A 20,072-nucleotide genomic window follows, 5' to 3' on the forward strand; every position below is an offset into this window, starting at 1 on the left:
GGCATTGGAAAAGAATCGAGAAACTGCACCAAGCTTCTCCTTTGCACTGAATTGTCAAGTCCGTGAGGTCGCAAGTGAAACGAAGGCAGTGAAGAGAAGAATGGCCCGACGCGGACTTGCGTCCTCTTCTCGAGCGTCGTAAAGTCGAGTCGGCGGCCTGTCGCAGGCGAAAATTGTTGAACAGGAGTGGGCCACGCGTCGCGAAGAAGGATGTGCCGGCCAGCGCACCAAGCCCAAATAGGAAATCTGGATGTGGTTTAGGAAGTCGCACTTCGCGCTCCACCAAGAAACGACCTCAGGCACTGCGCCACCAGCCATTCGAACGACATATCGCCAATATGAAGCCGGAGAGTGGCGAGGGCAATGCAGCAAAGAAACAATTCTGAAGCAGTCGAAGATTCCACCAGTCCAAACGTCCAAGCCTGCTCTGGAGCAAGCAGAAAGCAGCAAACAGCGCGCAACAACCCTGCTCTCCCGCTCTCCCGCTCTCCCGCTCTCGCATCTTCTCTTGACTTTGTTTCAAACATCTCTTGCCATCGCCGTCCGGGTCTGAGCCTCGCTCTCTTGATGTCGTACTTCTCGGTCGGAGAATTGCATCCGCATCCGAGTAACCGGAGGTGTTTTCCCACGCAGATGGAGAGAGTTCCGAACTCCGCTCAACTGTGGCGCGGGAACTCTATCTCAGCATTCGACTCGCATCCTGCTTACAGACGGGACTATGGAAACCGAATGTCGATAGCCTACTTCTATACAGTACCTGGGTGCCAAGTCGGCCGGTCACATCATTCCCGTTGTTCCCCTGTCGCATTGGAGTCGGTTGTCGTCCCGCTCCTGTGGAACTTGCCTGTGGCTTCATGATTTGGCTCTGTTAGGGAGCATCCTCTCCTGACTGCGTGTGCTTGTTGATTGGCTACCTCGGATGTCAGTTCTGTGTTGTACATTTAGAAATATCTCATCCCGGAACCTGGGCCTTCCGGCATCATACACCTTGGCAGGTATTTGGTGAACATTCGACTTATTGTCAAAAAGGCAAATAGGACCAATTTAAAAATGAGCAATTTCAGTGAGATCGAAAGGGTAATTCTAACCTCCAGGCCCTTTCGCAATCCTGTATTTCGAAGTCGCAATTCAAATGCAGCAGCACCAAATTCAAATGATCACCAAAAACTGCCCTCGTCTTGACGCCTCATGCCAAGCAAATGTCTACTCCTCCATGAATGCGTACCCCTCTGTGGTTAGTAACTTCCATAGTTTGTCCAAAGAAAATGAATTCCGTCCCACATTCAACAATGTCGAAGTTTTGTCGATCTGTCTGACCTCGTGCTGTCTTGCCCGCTTTGTGACTAGTCCGGAGCAAATGATGCTGTACCATATAAGGAAATCCCGTAAGTTTGAAAAAGATACTTTTGCTTGAGAATAATCTGGATATCCTGCTTTCTTTGCCCGGAATTGAATTGGATGGGCCATCATGCTGGTTGGTAGATGTGTCGCTCATTCGACACGCCTCCTTTTGGTTGCCCGCCTTTCATTTTCGGCCTCTTCATCACTTGAATGAATGTCATCTAGGTCATACCATTTTTCGGGAGGAGCTTTCGGGTTCCATTGCTCGATGGTAAAGGTATTGCGGCACCTCCTGCACTTGAATTTGTCTTGTTGAAGCTCATCTTCAAATGACACGTTCCAGTCGCGTCGGCATACCTCACATCGGCGTCCACGCTTCCTGGTATTGACGTTGTAGCGCATCAAATCGACGAAAAATCCGTCAATCTTTTGCATGCTCTCCGCAAAACTGTCGTGGCTCATGAGGCTGTCAATATGCTTTGAAGCGTAGGAGATGGCCAGTCGGCGAAGTCCTGCATCGGTACTTGGCGTAGTTTCGAAAATCTTGTGGGTGAGCCGTGTGAAAAATGCCGGTGAGAGGCTACCTGAAAAGTAGACGGTCGCAAGAGTCGAGTGAAAGGCTTTCTTTGCAGCCTTCTTTAGCCCAACGACTCGGTACTTGTCCGCAAGCGCATACGCAAGGACCCAACGCATCAACTTCTCAGAAGTTTCTGTTTCTGCCCACTTGCACCTAGCAGGTGCCGCCTTTTTGCCCGCGGGCAGGTGCTTGAGTAGTCCGATGTTTGCCTCGCAAGTGTAGCAGTAGGAAAGCATGAAATTCACTAGGATTGGGTCTTCGTCGTTGAGCGTTATGATTCCGGTTCTTGATTCCTTTATTCGATCTTAGCTCATCGTCAAATGAAATTCCCGGTGCGGTCGTACCACGAATGGAGAGTCAGGCTTATAGGCCTTGTCGAAGAATTCGGACTGTGCTCGGAGGATGACTTTGTGGACGTAGAAGTTTCGACCATTGCAGCAAATGGTGAGGTCCGTCTGCTGCTGGATCACGAAGCCAGCGGTTGCATACATGCTGAGACCCTTTGTCAGGGTTTTTTCCACATCCAGATTGGCTTGACCTGAATCGAACAGATTAGTTTTAGTTGCTTCACGCATTGAGAAGACGTACTAGTCATGATGAGTCCTGGACACGCAGGCCGGCACAGCCAGTCTGCATGCGAAGAGAGGTGATGAGGAAGGTAGGAGTCAAGTCGGTGTGTGAGTTGAAGAGAAGAGGAGCTCGCGACGATGGTCGAGAAGATATATGCACGGCGCTTCCACGAAGCCGAATCAGGAAATCTGGGTCAACAGAGGAAGTAACAAGGACAATCTCCCGCTTCACCTCCACCAAAATGCACTCCACGCCCACATGAGAACTCGAATACTATCAATGGGCGGTTCTCCCAACTCCGCTACCACCGTCTCGCTATCCCTCTCTACTCCGCTCTCCAAATCCTGCGTTTCAATTGACATTGATGCCAGTGTCATTCGAGCGCCTCTCTGCAACGCTGTGTCCTCCTCTTTTGTACCCGCCGCTGGCCTAACCGCTTGCGACGATTTTAGCACAATCCACGGCATCAAAGTTATTCCACGAATCTGTTTCCAGTTGATTGCGCCAATGCCGTGCAAGCAGCGGCGAATGCCAAAGAGAAGCGGGTTCATTTGTGTTGGGACAAGCTACGAGCAGCATGGCTGAGGAGGGATTGCAGGGGGCCAATAAATGGTAGTGTATGGTGTTCTTGACAGCCCTGGGTCATGAGGAGAAGATTCAAATGGAAGGGATGGTGCTGTGATTTCGTGGAAGCCAATATGCTCAGAGAAAGCGGATTTCGTTTTGCGAAGAGAGGGCGCTACGAGCACCACAGCTATAGTAACGATAGTAGTTTAGCCTTCAAAGGAAGAATACACTCTCCTTCCGTAGCTTCATGCACCAAGAAGGAAAAAGAGGGGAGTAAAGGCAAGGAAAAGATGCGCGATTGATCTTCTGGAAGCAAAAGATGATTGGGAGGTGAATGCCGTGCGTTGAGAGCGCTACCAGCACTACAATCCTGGCGGCGATAGCGTTTGAGCCAGCAAGGAAGGATGGCGGTCTTTCTACGACGTCATGCACGACAAAGAAGATAAGGGACAGAAAAGGAAGGAATGAATAAACAGCACTTGTGCTTGTCTGGAAACATTGCGTGCCAAGATGAACGCTCTGGGACGGGAATGACAGAAGCAAATCCGAATCCGAATCGGAACCCGAACTCTTCGCACATGTGAAGCCAGTTTGAGAAACTTGATTTGACTCCTTGAGAGATGCCTGGTATGCCGTCGAGCTCCATCCATTGCGCCGATTCCAATGCTCATGTCCACGTTTTGGCCTGTTCAAACACCAACGCCATGCCAAACACGAGGGTGATGCAAAGAAACTCCAAAAGCGAAACTCTATCCAAAAATCATAGCCAAGCTGCGCGGAGCAAGTCGGCCGTCTGCGTCATGGGCGACGACGCACGATTCCCGTCTAGCTCTTCAACGACGTCAACCAAGCTGTTCCCCACATCATTGTCGTCGCCGGTGATGACATCCTTTTCGTCCAGCCAGCCCTCCTCTATGGCGAGGCGGATCAGGTCCTTGGTAGACCAAACTCCCGATTTGGGCACGTATTCGGGGTCCAAGAGCGTCTGCACCTTCTTCAAGATCCTCTCTAATTCCTGCTTCTTCTCGACAAGCAGATTTTCGAAAGACGCGTCAACTTTGCGAGCTCCCTTCTTCTTTGTCATCCTCGCTTTCGATTTGCTCTTCTTGATCGGCGTCATCTGACGCATCATCTCGTGCAGGAGGAAATGGAGCCACATGAGGTTAGTCTGGGGATGGAAGCCGGCCCAGGTGCGGCCTATGGCCTTTGCCTCCTCGGCGCGAGCGTCGACGTCCGCGAGAGGGTCGTCAAGAAATACAGCACCGCGCATGTAGCGGTAAATTTCGTATTGGTAGTCTTCAGAGGCGTCGGCTTCGAATAGCCATTCTTGCGGCTCAAGGTCCTCGTAGGCAATGTCAGAGAGCGACGGCTCTGGGTGTCGTGAGGGCGATGTCAATTGCGCTCGCGAAAGCGTGTAGTCGATGAGTGTCGTCTCGAGTCCAGTGAAGTTGAGCTTACGTGCCAGCTGAGGGGCGCTGCTAGGGGTAGCGATGGGGCTGTCCGAATCCATGGGCCGGATGCAAATGTTGCCCATGTGCAGATCGCGATGTTCAAAATGAGCATCCTCTTCGCCCTTGCCCAACGCCAGCGTCACGCCCCAGAAAATATCCCAGATGCCAAAGACGCCGCCGACGGTCTCCATGTCTCTTTCCTCCAGGTCGCTGCCCGCATCATACATCTCGATGACCGCCCAAAGCTGTGTCTCGTCATAGCTACCTTCAACGCCAGGATCGGCAAAGATGCTTTGTTTCTCCTTGGGACGCGCGTCATTCCAGTCCCGCCAGGCTGTGACAAAGGGATCCGAGGGTACCCCCCGCAACACGTGAATTTCTCGGAAGTTGGTGAAGCCTGGCACTTCTGACATGCGTCTGAGAAGTTTGACTTCGCTGAGGACTGATTTGACAGAGCTCATGCTCTCGGCCCGCTCCTCCAGCTCCCTGTCCTTTTTCGTCCTTCGCTTTCCTTGCAGACGGTTCGCCGTCGGAGGTTTCAGAGCTATCATCTTGAACACGGATTCGTCTTGCTTGCTGAAACCAGGGACTTTTACCTTGGGCGCGAGTCGGTATACCTCGCCGTATGACGCCTCGGCAATTTTGATTACGTTGAATAGAGGCTCCAAATTCGCAGCCCATGTTGAGAATTTCTGTGGCGCGGATCTTCTTTCTGGATCTGAACAGAGGCGGAGCAGTCCTCTGGTATGGTGAGCGTATGGGTCTGACCGTTGAGACTTTTTGACCATGACATGTTGGGGTTCGCGGTTTCTTGATTTGGGACGCTTTGACTCGCAAGTTCTTGTAGACGTAGACGGATGTTTACTTCGATCCGAGCTCGGTATCTTCAACATTGACGTGATACGTTTCTCTGATATTTTCGCGCGGCTGTTCGGTCTTCCCTCATTGATTGGACTTGTATGACCCCGTTCATGTGATGCCGAAGTTTTCGCCTTTCCCTGGCCCGTTCGTGTGGTTTGCTTTCCAGAAACTTTGGGTGATGACGCAGCTTCTGTCGTTTCATGATCGATTATCGTTGTTCCCAGGTTCTGCTTAGCCTTCGACTGTCGATAAGGCGAGCGGGAGACGTTGCTATCGATAGGTTGCAAGGCTCGTTGTTGCCATTCAAGTTTGTTCCGGTCCCTTTTTCGATCGGCTTCGAGTTGAAGCGTATCCAAGGCTTTTACACAATATTCCAGATCCTTATCTGCGTAAGTTGTTGGCCTGGGCTCCGTGTGCTGTTCGGTCGGGCTCGTGAATAGATCCGTCATGCTGCAGAATGCGGTCGCCTTCTTGGAACGCTTCCCGTACGTTGTTTTGATACCGGCCATGTTGTGGGCTGTGACGTGGATATTAAGTGCGGTTTTGCTCACTTGTACCAAGTGAGTTGCAAGGGTATGTGTGGGACGGGAGGGACGGAAGGGAAGTTGAGGGTTTGGAATCTTGAGAGGGTCCGAGTTTCGACGACTGATTTGTCGTTGCGATCTTTGCCTGCTTTTGGTCTAGCGCTGGGGTTGCCCTGGCAACGTTAACCACATCGCCTCAAACAACGACTGGGGTAAATCCTCATACCCTCTGCCTGAATTCTTCTGTGATTGCCATCATTGTATGGACTTTGGTTTACAACCGCGCTCAAAATATACGCTCGAACTGCATGCCTTGATTTCATGCCTGAAGTATACGCTCGCTGTCTACGCTTGGCGTTGAATACGCTTCCCGCTTCAAGTTCCGAACAAGAAGACCGAGTGCTTTTGAGCTTCCTGATTATCTCCCATCTCTATTGGCGTCCATGTTAAGATTCGTGGAGACGGAATCAACCTTATGGACACTCTATCCAGCTTTGACGGCAAATCGGAAAGTCGACGCTGAACATCGCAGCGATAGCTAGCGCAGCGATTTACGACAGACTGAAAAGTTACGCGACATTTTGTGCCTGGCGGCGTCAGTGAATGGTCAGGGGAGTATTTGGGCTGATCTCCTGGCGTGTCTATAGGGTCTGCTCAAGCTGTGTACACAATGTAGTTGTACGGCTGAATTCTTACATCGGAACTCAGAAAGACGTGGTGGTGAATTCGCGGGCCCATTTTGGCCACTTTCAACGCGTAGTGCGCTCGCATCATTCGACGCAACACATGACTGGCTTCGCGCTCATGCAGCATGACTCTGTCCCCTCTAGTTCCAAATGACTCTGTCTTGTCCCCTCTAGTATTTGTCTTCACTCCACACTGCAGTCGAGCTTGATGATCCGCTGGGCGGCGAGAAGGCTTTGGAGCGGTTGTTGAAACGCCTTGAACAACGTCTCGTGCCCCCAATTCTCATAATCCAACTTCTGGCCACCAAGCAGCAGCATTCTAGCTCCTGAGAAGGGCATGAATAGTAATAATGTTGGAAGAGCATTATTTCCACAGTCGGTGTCGAAGGTAATCATACCCCTATCACTTCGCTCTCGTCCAGGGAACAATCAATTACTCATGCAGTCTCGCCTATGGAGCCGTCTTCCGCTGTCATATCACGCTTGTGCTCAGGAGACTGGCATCCGGTATTGCAGTCGCGTCTGAGTGGAATTCTTCGCTGCTGCAGCCAGACCTGGATAGTATCATTTCCTTCGGTGCCCACTGTGTTCCCCAGAAAGATGTCCAATCGGACAACTGTTGTGGTCAGCTTCCTCTTGCTGAGCAGCATTAAGCATGCTTCCGATAAACCCCATTGTCACGCTTCGAATGTGGCAATCAGAATCTGGTGTCGAAATGCAGCGCACAAGTTGCTGCCGCAATAAGCTAACGACGAAGCTAGTCGACGATGTCTTGACGGAGATCCATCACCACCAAGCCAGTGGCTTTGCTACAAATCGACACCGCGATCATTTCGGCAGGACTTCCATCAATACAGCATCTCTTTGAAACCTCACGTGGGCTTCATTGCTGTCTCTCATGGTAAAGGTGACTTTTTTCAAGCGGTCGTGAATCCACCGAACTGGCTCCTCGAAAGTATGCAAACAGTCCTAAAACCCTTCAACATGCCGTGTGCCACGAATCTTACCACAAGCCTCTATCACCAACCCTGAAGGCAGTGGAAGATTCCGCCCTCTGACTTGTTCAATAAGGCTGCATCTGATCAACAGTAACAGCAGGAAGTGCATAACCACGTCACATCGATATTCTTCGCCTTGCTCTTTGTTGTGCTTAACGTTTTATCGAGATTAAACAGTTTTGAACGAGTAATATCTCGATGTCGATTCCATCTTTTTTCAAAGAAACACGAGCGCGTCTGAATTACTGCGAAGGTAACCGACTGGACGATGAACAACCCCACTTTCTCACTAGGACCAGGTCAAGCAACACCAAAAGACTGATATTGACACGAAAAATATTGCGTGATGAGTTACAAGTGACATTTGCCACTTCGCGCCCGATGCGGATACGAAGATGCAAATTCCCCCACGGAAGCAACGAAGTCAAAATGGGTCTACGTATCCGGATTCGCATCTGTAAGATAGTCCCACGTCATGCAAGGCCACTGTTGACGTCGTCGAATAAGAATCGTTTTCTACGACATGTGGTTTGAAATATACTAGGTACTCTTTTCCTTCCTCCTCTCATGGCTTGTACTCAGAATAAGCGATCATCAGAATTAATCTCATTGACATTCTGTAGCACTGCCATGTTGAGTTCTACTAGGGGCCGTCTTTTCGGCTTTGCCAATCAAGCCCATTAGACAGAGCACGCGACCTCAACCATATCGTGTCTCCTGACAAGCAAGCAATATTCATCTGTGCATCTTCATCCTGTCGAAAACCTTTTCGCATTTGAAGTGCATTTTCTGGTCAACATCCTGCGTGAAAAAGAAGACTTCTAAAGATAGCAGACTTCAGGGCGTTGTGGAGGGGCGATCCGAAGATGGATCATGGCGAAATGTTGTTTTGTTTCGTCCTTCTCTGAGGGCTAACGTTAACAACAGAGCCAGCTATAAATTCCAGGTCGCTTCTAATGAAGTCAAGTCCGTCTACCATCGTGGCAGAGAGAAAATTCCTGACAATCTTCAGTATGCTGCTCCAGAATGGACTCATTGCTCTTTTTTTAACTGCAGTCGTCCACGGCCAGTGCCAAAAAGATCCAAGAAAAATCATCAAGGCAATGAACGGTGAGGTTCCTCAGCTTCGCCTTGTGTTTGCCCACCGTGGTATCCAAACCCGAACCGCTGTTGAGAATTCGATTGAAGCCATTGATGAGGCCGCTAAGATAGACGTCGAGGGCATTGAAATCGATGTCCAAATCGGGAAGGATGGCACCCTTTGGCCAAGCCACGACACAAGGGTCGGTCGAACCACGAACTACAAGAGGAGGAGTGCGGACACATTATTTGATATAGTCAAGGACGATCCGCGGGGACCTAAGAATCCAAGGATCAGAGACCTCGACCATTACCAGATGAATGGTCTCTTTCTCCGCAACAAGATGGGCGAGGTCCAAGAGGGTGTCCATATGCACAGCGTCCAATATTTGCTCACCCAAGTCAAAGCCAAATACCCCGATCTCGTCATAGTCTTGGACGTCAAGAGTGCTGATGCGGTCCAGCCCTCTGCCGCGCTCGTCCAAAGGTTGGGAATGGAGGATCAAGTCGTCATCAAGTTTCTTGCGAGCTGGATTCCACCGTTGGCCGTGCCCAGCGCTACCATGGGCGTCGGATTCATCGTCGTCGTATATTGCAACATGCTCGACGATTTGGTGGACAGGGGAACAGGCCCAAATCCCGAAGAAAAGGTCATATCATCCTTGTCTGGCTACTTAGTCTTTCCAAACTACGTCTCCATGGAGCCGCCGACCAAGAACTGGTACGTTTCTGCAAACAAAGAGCTTGTGATCCCAGTTGGACCCGGTGGCTTCGTCGACTTGTGGATGGTCAATCGGGCCAAAAGGGGTATTGGGAAATTTCATTTGACCAACGACAACAAACTCGGCACTATTGATTCATTGGGTCACTGCTGCGTGGATGCCAACTCCTACCTTGCGACCTCAAGGTATTTCGGCTCAGAACTTCCAGACCAGCGGTTTGACGCCGACGTTGTACTGAGATCTTCGGACTGGGTGACGACGGATGCGCCCCTCGCTGTTCTAGGGCGCGCTATGAGGGAAGGCTATCGTGTTCAAAGAGACATCCTTTGCTAGAGACTCTTTCGTCTGTCGCGATTTCCCCGCCAATCTTTCACTCGTTTCCTTCTTTGTCAGTCCCTTGCATCACTTTCTCTCTTTGCACTCTCGATCTTTTCGTCTTGCTTCGCGTTATTTTACGTCATTCTTTAACTGCTTGATAACCAGTAGCGATTCTTAGTTGCAGTAAAGACCCTGAAAACTATTGATTTTTGAGCTTTTTGTGTCGGCACTAGTTGCCAAATTGGGTCAAAGAGTCTTGTCGCTATTCCGGGAAAGCCAATTTGGCTAAGGGGTATTTCGTGGTGTCAATCAACTGTCCAATCACAAAATTAAAGTCATAAGTCTGATGTAGAATGTCATGCTAGCCGAAAGTGTGACGGCAGTGCCCATTCAATGTGCTTTCAGCATTTAGCGATGTTTTCAACAGCGGAGTGTGTCGTTCCGCTGAAGCAGCATTATGATCTGGTTGCAGTCCCACAAATCCAATCGGTAATTTGCAGTTTGCAGGATTACAAACCCCTCTTCTCTTACCGTCGCCGCAGCGTTGCGCTGAATGTTTAGTCAATCGTGAGGTAGAAGGCATGTAAAGGCCGTAGAATTGTTCCTGATCTCTCCTGCTTCAAAAACACAAATTGGCGGCCGTGTCTTTTTCAGTCTAGACCGCAACTGAGGTGTTTCATCTTTCTCGACAATAAACCAGTTCCACATAGAGTATTGGGGACTTCGCTTGCCTCTTGGCTGTCTCGGAACATGACCTCACTCGCACCCCATCATTTTCTTATTTCTTTTGAAGAGCTTGCTCTTCTGTACACAGATGCTTTTATGTCGTAAATATTGTCGTTGCGCACAGATCTGTCGTTCAAGTCGTGGGGTGGCCGGACGTTTTCACGCGATCCTTGGTCGGATCCTCGTACACAAAATTCAGAGCTTCACTGAGATCTTTCCAAGAGTCCCATGAAAGAGAAGTCGGAGACGGCCAGCCTCGACTGGAATTCCGTTCTCAAATCTACGGCCATCTGAGAAGTGGAAACGCTGTCCTGCGGACTGCATGGTCAACGCAGCTTAGATCTTCCTTTCGAACCTTTGAAGCAGCTTGTCCTGCTAACTGCTTCCTTCTCTCTCGCAAGTGCTCAACTCACCTCTTTCAGCTTTTTCTTTGCTTACGCCCCTTTAGTCCATCTTCCCACGCGCACGACCGTGTTCTTACCGTCAGCCTCGCTCCTGAAACTTTAGTCTACTGCCTCTATTTTTCGGGGTAGAAGCGGAGGCAGATATTGGAAGTTCGTCAGTGGGGCCAAGGAGCAGCCAAGTGTGGTGAGGCGACTGACCTGCCAGACGATTGCGAACCGCGTCGGGAAACCCAATTTCCACCCTCATAATTCTCAAGTGGCTTTACTCTCGTCTCCGGATTTTCCAAACTTTCGACAGCTACAATAACATGTGCTACTCTTCAGAAACGCCACTGGCCCTTCGCATATCATTCTCCGCACAGGAGCAGCGTCAGCTAGGGTCGAGCTCTTTTTGCCACGCGCTGCCAGAGTTAAAACAGCTAATTTAAACAGATCTCTAGCGACAACAAGCACAATATTCGAAACTATTCCGCATCTTGTTGTTCTGAACTCCGGCGCTTGCAGAGTGCTCAATACTTGAGGCTTTTGAGATGCTCCGTTTTCGAACACGCTACTATCCATCCGAAGCGTCGACACGTGGGTTTAGTCTCAAAAAGAGATGCCCGTTCTTCCGGATAGGCGGCTTGGCCCATGCACATTCCAAATGCGGTCGCGAAGACACTCAGACTGGAAACGATGCAAGTAGATGATTTTAAATGGCTGGTGAGTTGAGTTTGCTGCCATTTCACAACGATAGTGAGCTGAAAAATGGTTCAGAAATGATTGATGATATTATAGTGCGAATGAGGAGCAACGAAAAAGCTAGCAAGGGAGCTTAATCACAAGGGCCGTGTTGAGAGGCGCAGTTGGCGGATGCTCATATTGGAGCATTGCAAGAGAATGAACGGCAGAATCCATTAGGACCGTTCAAGCCCCAGTCACCAAGCAGGGATCACATGATTGGAAGCTGAAGAAGGTACTAGTCAAGACTCATTGGAATTCTGGAACCTCGAAGAGTTAGGACGAGTCTAGCCATTTAAGGAAATTTACATCGCCCTCGAGCCATGGAAACCCTATCTGTGGACGCTGCGCACTGAAGTATATCTGCGCCTCGACTTTTCCGACTGTGCGTGCTATAGCACGCCTTGAGGGTCAAGCCTATCAATTTTGAGATGCGCTCACAGCAAGGGGCCTACGGAGCTTCCTATTGATGCGATTGAGCTGAGGAAGTAGACCTCGGCGTGTCTGAGACTTTGAGTCAACTCTATGCACAGTTGCTTCGCGGTGATACCCACTGGTTTGCTGCAATACGTTTGCGGCTAACCACAAGTTGGTCTCCTGTTCTTCTCAATTACGACACTGGAGTACCCGATGAAATTTACTTAGCCCTCCGTAACTCAAAGAATCAATTTCTATGGAGGAGAGACGGTCGCGTTGCCTGTCCCCTCTCCGCGAACTAAAGCTACCCACGAAAGTTTCGCATACTCTACTTACTAGACCCCGTCTTGACTTCTTTCATTTTTTACGTCAACGCCTCTTCAGGGCCAGTTCATCATGACAATCATCCGGACTGCTGACACATTAAACAAGCCCAGTGCCCCCGAACCCAAGTGCCGCATGTGCGACCTCTAACTCAATAACTTACACTTGGCAGCTTGACAAAAGTCTCAAGTGCCGTCGCAGCACGACTTCAGACACCATTCCCAAGGCCAAGCCGCTGAACTCTGATCACTGCCTCTAGAAAAGGTTCCTACCCCTGCCCTAACCGCTTCAACAACTTTAAAAAGCCGCTCACGCATCTTGCGCGGAGAAACATAACAACGCACTAATTTCAAACTTGCAGACCCGTAATTCATTGTCTCAGACTTGTAACTCTAAATTGCGATTACCATCTCGGCCTGCTCTGAAGCTTTGAGCGTCCGCTCTACAGAGGAAAAAACCTGCGAGAGAACCCTAGTGTTCTTGATGCGGGAAATTCGCCCTCTGCCACCGCTCATGTCCGTGCTCTTTGCTTTCGTTCTAGCAACTACGCTTAATGTAGCTCCTGCTATCCAGAACGCTACCGACAGAGTCTTGTGGGTTTATCATCATTTTCATTCCGTCGATCTACTCCAGGGCTGGGTCATGGTCACTGATCAGTAGCGAGGCTATTCTCATTTGTTGTATCTTGGCAACGTCGAACAATCCATTGAATCTACTGGCTAACTAGTGCTAATATACAATCCTGGTCCTAGTCGCGCTAACTGTATTGGGACAGGTGTATAAGTATAAGCACGTTGACCAATCAGTCATCGCGATTTTTGGTGGCCTGAGGCCGAACAGATCTTAGATCAGTTCATCTATAGATATCCCGCCTCCAGCACAACATCATTACGTTGCGCGCAGCCAGCGCTTGTGTAGCCCCGGTCGACCATAAAAATGCAAGAGCTTGGCGGCGGCAGTGATTGGGAATTCTGAATGTCAAAAAGTGGAATCTTGACAGAGCGACAGACAGCTGTGTGAGCACCTTCTATTGCAGTCTTTGCTTCTTCTTTTACGGTCCGCTAGATTACCGACTCACCTTTTCAAATGAATAACTCCCCCGCCTCTTTGGGTGTGGATATGGCGCGTCTAATTGGCTGATTTTGCCCGCACTACCACACCTCCAAATCACCGTTCACCTCTCTATCTCATCACTCCTGTCTAATGCTTGGACGCCATGCTGGCGCAGCGATCACACAGCGGGGCGGAAAACGCAATCTAACAGCAGTGGCGTGACTACGGCTTTTGCAACTCCAAAAGTTCGCAAGACGTGAGTAGAGAGTCCACGAATTGGCGCATTCGACGCCCAAATAGGCAGGGGGAGTCAAGAATCGAATAGAGGGAGTCGGTCATTGAAAGGGGGGATCAGTAATCTAGTGGCCTCTTCCATTGCACTCTTCGCTTGCCTTTTTATTTGCTTTGAGGCTCGATAACACTCTACAAAAGTATCATTCCTCTTCTAGTCTCAGCCCGACGGACGTCTTATTATTGCCATCTGGCGCCATGGATTCGGTCAAGTTCCTCTCATCGTTCGTTCATCTCCCATGACCAGGACACCAAGGGAGTCCGCATCACTTCACTTCCTCACCTTTCTCCGTGACCTGTTCTCAATCCTCTTTTGGATCGTTGCAGACATCGAAACCACTTTTAGCATTCAAAGACTCAGAAAAGCAGACGCTTCGACGTACACCTTGAAGCATGAGCGGGCTTCAAGGGCATCCTTGCTGAATGAGGGCATCATTTTTGGTTCAGATTGTCAAGACACACTCAATTCCCTTAAACCTAATATCAACCACACACCATCATCGACTCTGCCCCTTCAGCAAAACGCCAAAAAGAGCCCTGTGCTCCATGACCGAACCCATCTAACATCCACCCCCCCCTACCCCTGAATCCACTCACCACACCCCTCCCAACTCGACCGTCAACGCCTCTCCTCGCTTCTCATTCATCCCGCACTTCCTTCGCGACTCATGCCTCTTCCTAACCACAACACCAAATCGCCCAATCGCCCAATCGCCCAATCCCCCGATCCTCACGCACCCTCCGCGGGTGGCGGCGTTTCCCCCAACTGCTCTAGCTTCTTCCGCCGATAGCCCCGTCGCAGCAGCCGCACGCACGAAGTGCTTGCTTGCTTGCTTGCTTACTTGCTTGTATGTATGTATGTGTGCATGAATGTATGTGTGCTGTGCCTGTGATGCCTCGTACCTCACACCTCATACCTGTATGCACTACAAAAACGACCGAAATCGTGTGGCAGGCAGAAGAGTAGGTGGAGATTGCCGCGCACGCTTGCGGCAGACTGAGTTGTGGGTGGGATGGTGAGGTGTTGAAGCGGTACAGGAATGTGAGGGTGCGGGAAGCTGGATTGCTTGCTGGCTGGATGGAAGGCTTGTCGCATGGACGGCGGCTCGTGCGCGGGATATGTGTGTGTGTCCCTTTGTGCAATGGAAAGTGTGCGTCTATTTTTCGTGTGTTTGAGCATAGCATCCGTCTATGCTTCTTCTTCTCCTTCTTCTTCTGTGCTTGCCGGAAGAAGGAGAGCGTGAAGGGAGGTAGGGAGGGAGCGAGCAATTCAACCACTGCCCAAGTCCCTCCCCTCATTTCTTCCACAGACCCCCTTATCCGCCTTTCAGACGACAGAGCTTCTGCGCTCACCCAATCTCCGAAAACAACAGCAACCCCTCGACCCCTACACCTTCGGCTCAACCCCAACACCAACCCTCTCAACGCCGCCCTCTTCATCACTACCACTCGTACCATCCCCAAGCCCATCCCCATCCTTCTCGTCCTCCTCCTCGCCCAACTGCCTCTCAGGCCTCAGGCACCAGCCACGCAGCCTACGTCTTGAACGGGGTGCTAACGAAGAGGACGACCAAAGGGACAATGGGATTCGCGAGCAGCGACGCGGAGCGCGCGGCGCCGACGCCGTACGAGAAGGCTTACCCGAGGGGATTGGCCCGCCCGCAGGATGCCGACGGTGACGGAGATGGCGTTGGCGTCGGAGTCGCAGGCGGCGACGGCCCAGCAGAGCCAGACGAGGATGATTTAGAAGGCGATGCTGTGGTGCGTGCGTGAGTTAGATACTGGGTCCATCTCTCGACCAGCGAATCTGCACCACCAGATACCAAACCCAGATGGCGGTAAACAGGGCCAGAGTGCGGAGCCACGTGGCGCGCGCCTGCGTCGAGCGCTTGACCCAGCGCGTGTCGAGCCACCAGCCGCACAGCACGTTGACGATGGCGCCGACGACGGCGACGAGGAAGCCGACCAGCGCCCGCGACCGCACCGAGAAGTAGGCCGTCAGGTAGTTGCCCTGGTACGCCTGGTCCCATCCGGAGGTGATGAAGGCTGGGATGAGGAGAAGCATGTCCTTGCGGCGCAGGATGCGGAAGAACTCTTGGGTCTGCGCGCGCCAGCTGCGGCCGTGCGACGGAATGGTTGGCTTTTTGCCGTTGGTGCGGATCAGCTTGTCGGGAGGCGAGAGGAGGAAGGCTAGAGGTAGGCCGAGACATTGGATCGCGACCAGCACTAGGTAGGTTTGTGTGGAGATGGAGCCAGTTGTGCTGCCGTCTTTGTTGAGGGCGAGTTGGATTGCGGAGCCGATGATGGAGCCGAGCTTGTGAAGAGCCAGCCAGATGCTCACTTTGCGGTGGTGTTGGCGGGATATTCTGTTCAGATGGGGTTTGGCATCTAACCGCAGATGCCTCTCCGGGTTGGCTCTGGATAGCCTACGGCGACTGTAGCCTCTGCAGACCAGAGCGCGGAAGCCTGTTCATTGTGAGCGTCGCTCTCTTCTGTCAACTTTGAGACTGACTGATAGACCGCAAGTGACTGATCCAAATATCAGGAACCATTGAGGCCCAATTGCCGAGTTGCAGTACAGTGCTGCAGAGTACGGAACGTGTCCAATAGTTCCAAACACAATGACTTGTTTGACGCCAATGACATTGGCAACCACACTAGCAATTGGTTCTCCAAACACCTTGATGCTAAACCCATCGAGTTAGTCGAAGCGCACAGGCTGTCGGAATGCACTCACGCAAAGGTAATGACGTTGGCGGCATTGACGACGGAGGGCTCAGCCTGGCCATCGGCTCCCAAATCTGGCTAATTCAGTCTGCATGTCGTCTTTCGGTAAGATCAAGAGGAGCACGCACTGTTGAGGGCAGACCAGATTTCTGGCTGCGTGAAGCTTATCAAGCCTGGGATGACGGCCTGAAAGATGGTTCCCCGGTAGATGGCATGGGGCCTGGAGACGAGGCCTGTCTTTTGCTCAGCAACTTGGTGCATGCCGGCAGCGGCGGCAGCGGCAGCAGCAGCAGCAGCAGCAAAGCGAGTAGCAACTGGAACCAGGCAAACTCTCGTCGCCGGCCTTTATAAGTGCCATGTCGAAAATCTCTTGCCTTGTTATCCAACTTTTGTATCGAATTGCGCAACTTGGTGAATGGAACGCAAATTGGGAGTGGAGATGCTGCTTCGAGCGGTGCTGATGGGTCCTGGAGGTGATTTGATTTCAAATTATATGCTACTCGCCCAGGGTTTCAATCGCGTGATTGCGGCCCTGCATTGGGTGTTGATGTCCGGCTGAACATCGGCATGAGCAATGAGGGAACGTGCATCAATACCGAAGTCGACATGGAGACTCTGATATGACGATTCAAACAATTTGAGCGGCGAGTTGGAGCAAGATGCGGCGCTGATTCGCAGCAATTGTGGTGGAATTCGACATGCACACGTTCAAGTGTCACCCAGGTGTAGCCGCTTGTCTTGCAAGCGACGGCAGTTCCAAGCTCTTTCTAACAGGCATAAATGAAGACTTGGATCAAATTGCTCCATGCGATAACGGGTGCAAGAAATTTTGAAGAGCCTCCAAATTTGGAAACGGAAGATTGCTTACCACCACAATACTCAAATCAAATCCTGCAATACTGGCGCTGCACTCGAGCGAGTCCGACTAGGAAGCACCGCATCGCCATGGCGTTTCCAGATTGCTTGGCGGCATAGGCGCAGTGCCATGTGAATTCCCGTCTGGAAACGGCACCCTTCCAGTACCACCATAGAACTTCACGTAGCACTCAGGAGACGAGTCGCCAAGTGTTCTCCGCATTTCTGCCGCTGGTGCAGTAGATGCGTCGGTGTTGTTCGTCAACACAGCGAGGTGGACGACGACGACGCCTGCGTGGATCGGGACGCTAAGCCTCTAGATGCCGTTGTTGCGAAGCTTAGCTGAGCTTACTTGGCTGACGACAAGCAGGCAATTCCGTGCCTTGATGACAATGCCGAGATCGAGGGGACAATGTTGTGACACGGTGGTACCAAGATGCTACAGTAAGCAGCTGAGGTGCATGGGGTGAAAAAGGCGTGAATGTTTTGGTGGCGCATTGTTTGGTTCAGCGGATCGAGGGTCGTGAATTGATGACGGGCCTGATCAGGTCCAACAAACAGGTAGATGAAGGGCTAGGGGTAACTGTCGAAAGGCGATTGATGATGATGATGATGATGATGATGATGATGGCCGACGGCGTTGCGAGCAAATGGGCAGATACAAGGAAGGAGAGCAGCACAACACACGTCAGATGAAGTCGGTATCCTGTCGGTGCATCCGCCCGTCTCCCGCCCGTTCGAGGCAGGTCGACCCTTTCATCTCCCGCGCTCCGATTGGCTTGATTCACGGCGCATCTTGTTCCCAGACCCCTGGCGGCACCGACGCTCGGTGCCTGATGACTGATGTGCCGCGGCATTTCAGCAACATTTGTGCACGCAGACAGGCGTTCTTGGCCACTGGGGTGGTGGTGGTGGTGAAGATTGCAGAGCACAGCACAGCGAAAAGCGAAGATGCAGCGTTCCGGTTACAAAGGGCGGCGGCGGTGACGTCGAAGGCGTGGTTTGGCAGCGGACGGAAGAGGGAGGAGGGCGCGGCAGGTTCCCGTTTGTCGGCCTCCCCCTTGTTTCGATGAGATGCGAGACGCTTCAAGAGGCTGATTGCACACGTGAGGCCAAGTCGGATTCAGCAGTTCTCATGATGCGACGAGGATTGGGCTCGGCGACTGGACTGCCATGACCTACTACTGTACACCAGGTCGCAAGCGTGCCACTGCCTGTCGTTGAGCTGGTCCTTGGCCTGTCGTGACGTGGCCCTTGGGAGTTGAGAGTTGAGCAGGGTGCATCTGTTTCGACGCCAGAGGGTGAGCGGTTTTTTCCTTTGGCTTTGGGTTTGATGGGCTGAGGTGTTTCGTGCAACGTTTGTTGATTGCAGCCCATTAGCCGGCTGGATAATGTCGCCAGCCAGTCGCTTATCGCACTGAGGCTAAGTGACGCGGGCTTTGTACGAAGATTTTTCTCCGCAGGTCCAGCAACGGTGGAGATGCGGGGCGACGATTGGCAGTGGTATATGTGTCGCAGCCGGTGGCTGTGGATGGTCTATTTTTGAAGAAGGTTGAGCGAGCTGCACCCCACGAGACGAGATGGTTGCAGGAGTGGGAGTGGGGACATGGAATGGATGAATCGTCGGCACGTCTGGGGAACCAAGCCTTGCCTTGCCTTGCCTTGGCTTGGCTTGCCTTGCACTGATGAGTGGCCCGGCATCTCAAATCCGGCCAGCAGGAAAGGAAAAGAGGCGCTCTGAGGATCCATCCGTTCATGTCCCCACGACGTCAGGCTCAGAGCCGTCTTACCCACCATTACCTTACATGCCTTAACTTACCAACATACCAACCTATCAACCTACCAACCTACCAACCTACCAACCTACCAACCTACCTACCTACCTACCTCCCTACCTACCTACCTACCACCGCAACCACTTCACTCCACTCCACTCCACGCCAAGCCACTACTACACCGTCGTCTCCAGCCTAACTCGCCCTCCATCATCTGAATCCCTCCCTGCACCCGCCAACCCCGTCTCACGCTCGCGTCTCGCTACCCGCACCTCCACACTCAGCGCCGCGACTGTGCCTTGCCGCCATGCTCGTTGCCAAGCCCGTCGAAGACACCCCCAGACCATCTGCGGCCTCGCCCTCCGTCTCGGCCTCTAAAAACATGGCGCGACCTGTCCCACTTGCTGCCGCTGCCGCTGAGTATAACTCTGTTCCTGTCCCCGACGACAGCGACAGCAACGACTCAGCCACCGACCATCCCGAGCCTGTCACTCCCACCAGTGACTCGACCTCTCCTCCCATCTTTCACCAGCCGAATGCCTTTGTAGACAAGGCCTCCGACCCTCAAATGGCCACGGCCACCATGACCCTCTCGGGCCCGCGTCCCGTCCGTCCACGCGCCACCACGGACAGTGGGCCGAGAGGCGGCTTCAAGAAAATCGGCACCTTTGTCAAGAAGCGCATTCACCGCACCAACTCGTCCAAAAAGGGTGACGACAGCTCCAGCAGCAGTGACCACTCATCGGACGCGTCCGCCCACGCGGTCCCCACCCGCCGCGTAGCTGCTCAATCCGATCCCAACCCGAACAAAGCCCTCCCTACCTCTACTCAGACCGACTATGCCGTCATTTCGGGCTGGTCTCGCTCGCAACAAGATTCCACCACTTCGACCCGGTCGCTGACCCCGCCGTCCCCTACTTCACCTGCAAGCACTCTCGACGACCCCATGACTTCCTTCGATTTTGGGCCTCGCCCGTTCCACACGCAAACTCACTCTGGTGCAAACCCACTCCGCAATGGCATCACTTTCGACGACTACGTGACAAAGCAGGGTATGGTGGACCGTAGGGACCACTATCTCCACA

General features: G+C 52.0%; 5 protein-coding genes across 5 annotated transcripts; 1 reads left to right on the forward strand and 4 right to left on the reverse strand.

Moving 5' to 3' along the window:
- Positions 1-1,491: 1,491 nt before the first annotated feature.
- Positions 1,492-2,513, reverse strand: IWZ02DRAFT_509377 (uncharacterized protein; the record flags this gene model as incomplete). Its single annotated transcript, XM_066770473.1, has 3 exons — positions 1,492-2,211; positions 2,263-2,456; positions 2,507-2,513. The coding sequence occupies 3 exons, from the start codon at positions 2,511-2,513 to the stop codon at positions 1,492-1,494; spliced, it is 921 nt and encodes a 306-aa protein (XP_066618708.1).
- A 1,302-nt stretch (positions 2,514-3,815) lies between these two features.
- IWZ02DRAFT_385184 (uncharacterized protein) lies at positions 3,816-5,399 on the reverse strand (the record flags this gene model as incomplete). Its single annotated transcript, XM_066765384.1, has 1 exon — positions 3,816-5,399. One exon carries the CDS (start codon positions 5,397-5,399, stop codon positions 3,816-3,818), a length of 1,584 nt encoding a protein of 527 aa, XP_066618709.1.
- Positions 5,400-8,588: 3,189 nt separating this feature from the next.
- IWZ02DRAFT_436740 (PLC-like phosphodiesterase) lies at positions 8,589-9,710 on the forward strand (the record flags this gene model as incomplete). Its single annotated transcript, XM_066766563.1, has 1 exon — positions 8,589-9,710. The coding sequence occupies one exon, from the start codon at positions 8,589-8,591 to the stop codon at positions 9,708-9,710; it is 1,122 nt and encodes a 373-aa protein (XP_066618710.1).
- Positions 9,711-14,185: 4,475 nt separating this feature from the next.
- Positions 14,186-15,577, reverse strand: IWZ02DRAFT_462527 (uncharacterized protein). Its single transcript, XM_066768284.1, has one exon. It carries the CDS (start codon positions 15,104-15,106, stop codon positions 14,402-14,404), a length of 705 nt encoding a protein of 234 aa, XP_066618711.1. The 5' UTR covers positions 15,107-15,577; the 3' UTR covers positions 14,186-14,401.
- Positions 15,405-16,618, reverse strand: IWZ02DRAFT_385202 (major facilitator superfamily domain-containing protein; the record flags this gene model as incomplete). Its single annotated transcript, XM_066765385.1, has 5 exons — positions 15,405-15,970; positions 16,024-16,096; positions 16,143-16,317; positions 16,368-16,431; positions 16,486-16,618. 5 exons carry the CDS (start codon positions 16,616-16,618, stop codon positions 15,405-15,407), a joined length of 1,011 nt encoding a protein of 336 aa, XP_066618712.1.
- Between the last annotated feature and the right edge of the window lie 3,454 nt (positions 16,619-20,072).

Source organism: Phyllosticta citriasiana (genome assembly GCF_038021145.1).
Source record: "Phyllosticta citriasiana strain CBS 120426 chromosome Unknown IWZ02scaffold_16, whole genome shotgun sequence".
In the NCBI taxonomy this organism is placed as follows: Eukaryota; Fungi; Ascomycota; class Dothideomycetes; order Botryosphaeriales; family Phyllostictaceae; genus Phyllosticta; species Phyllosticta citriasiana.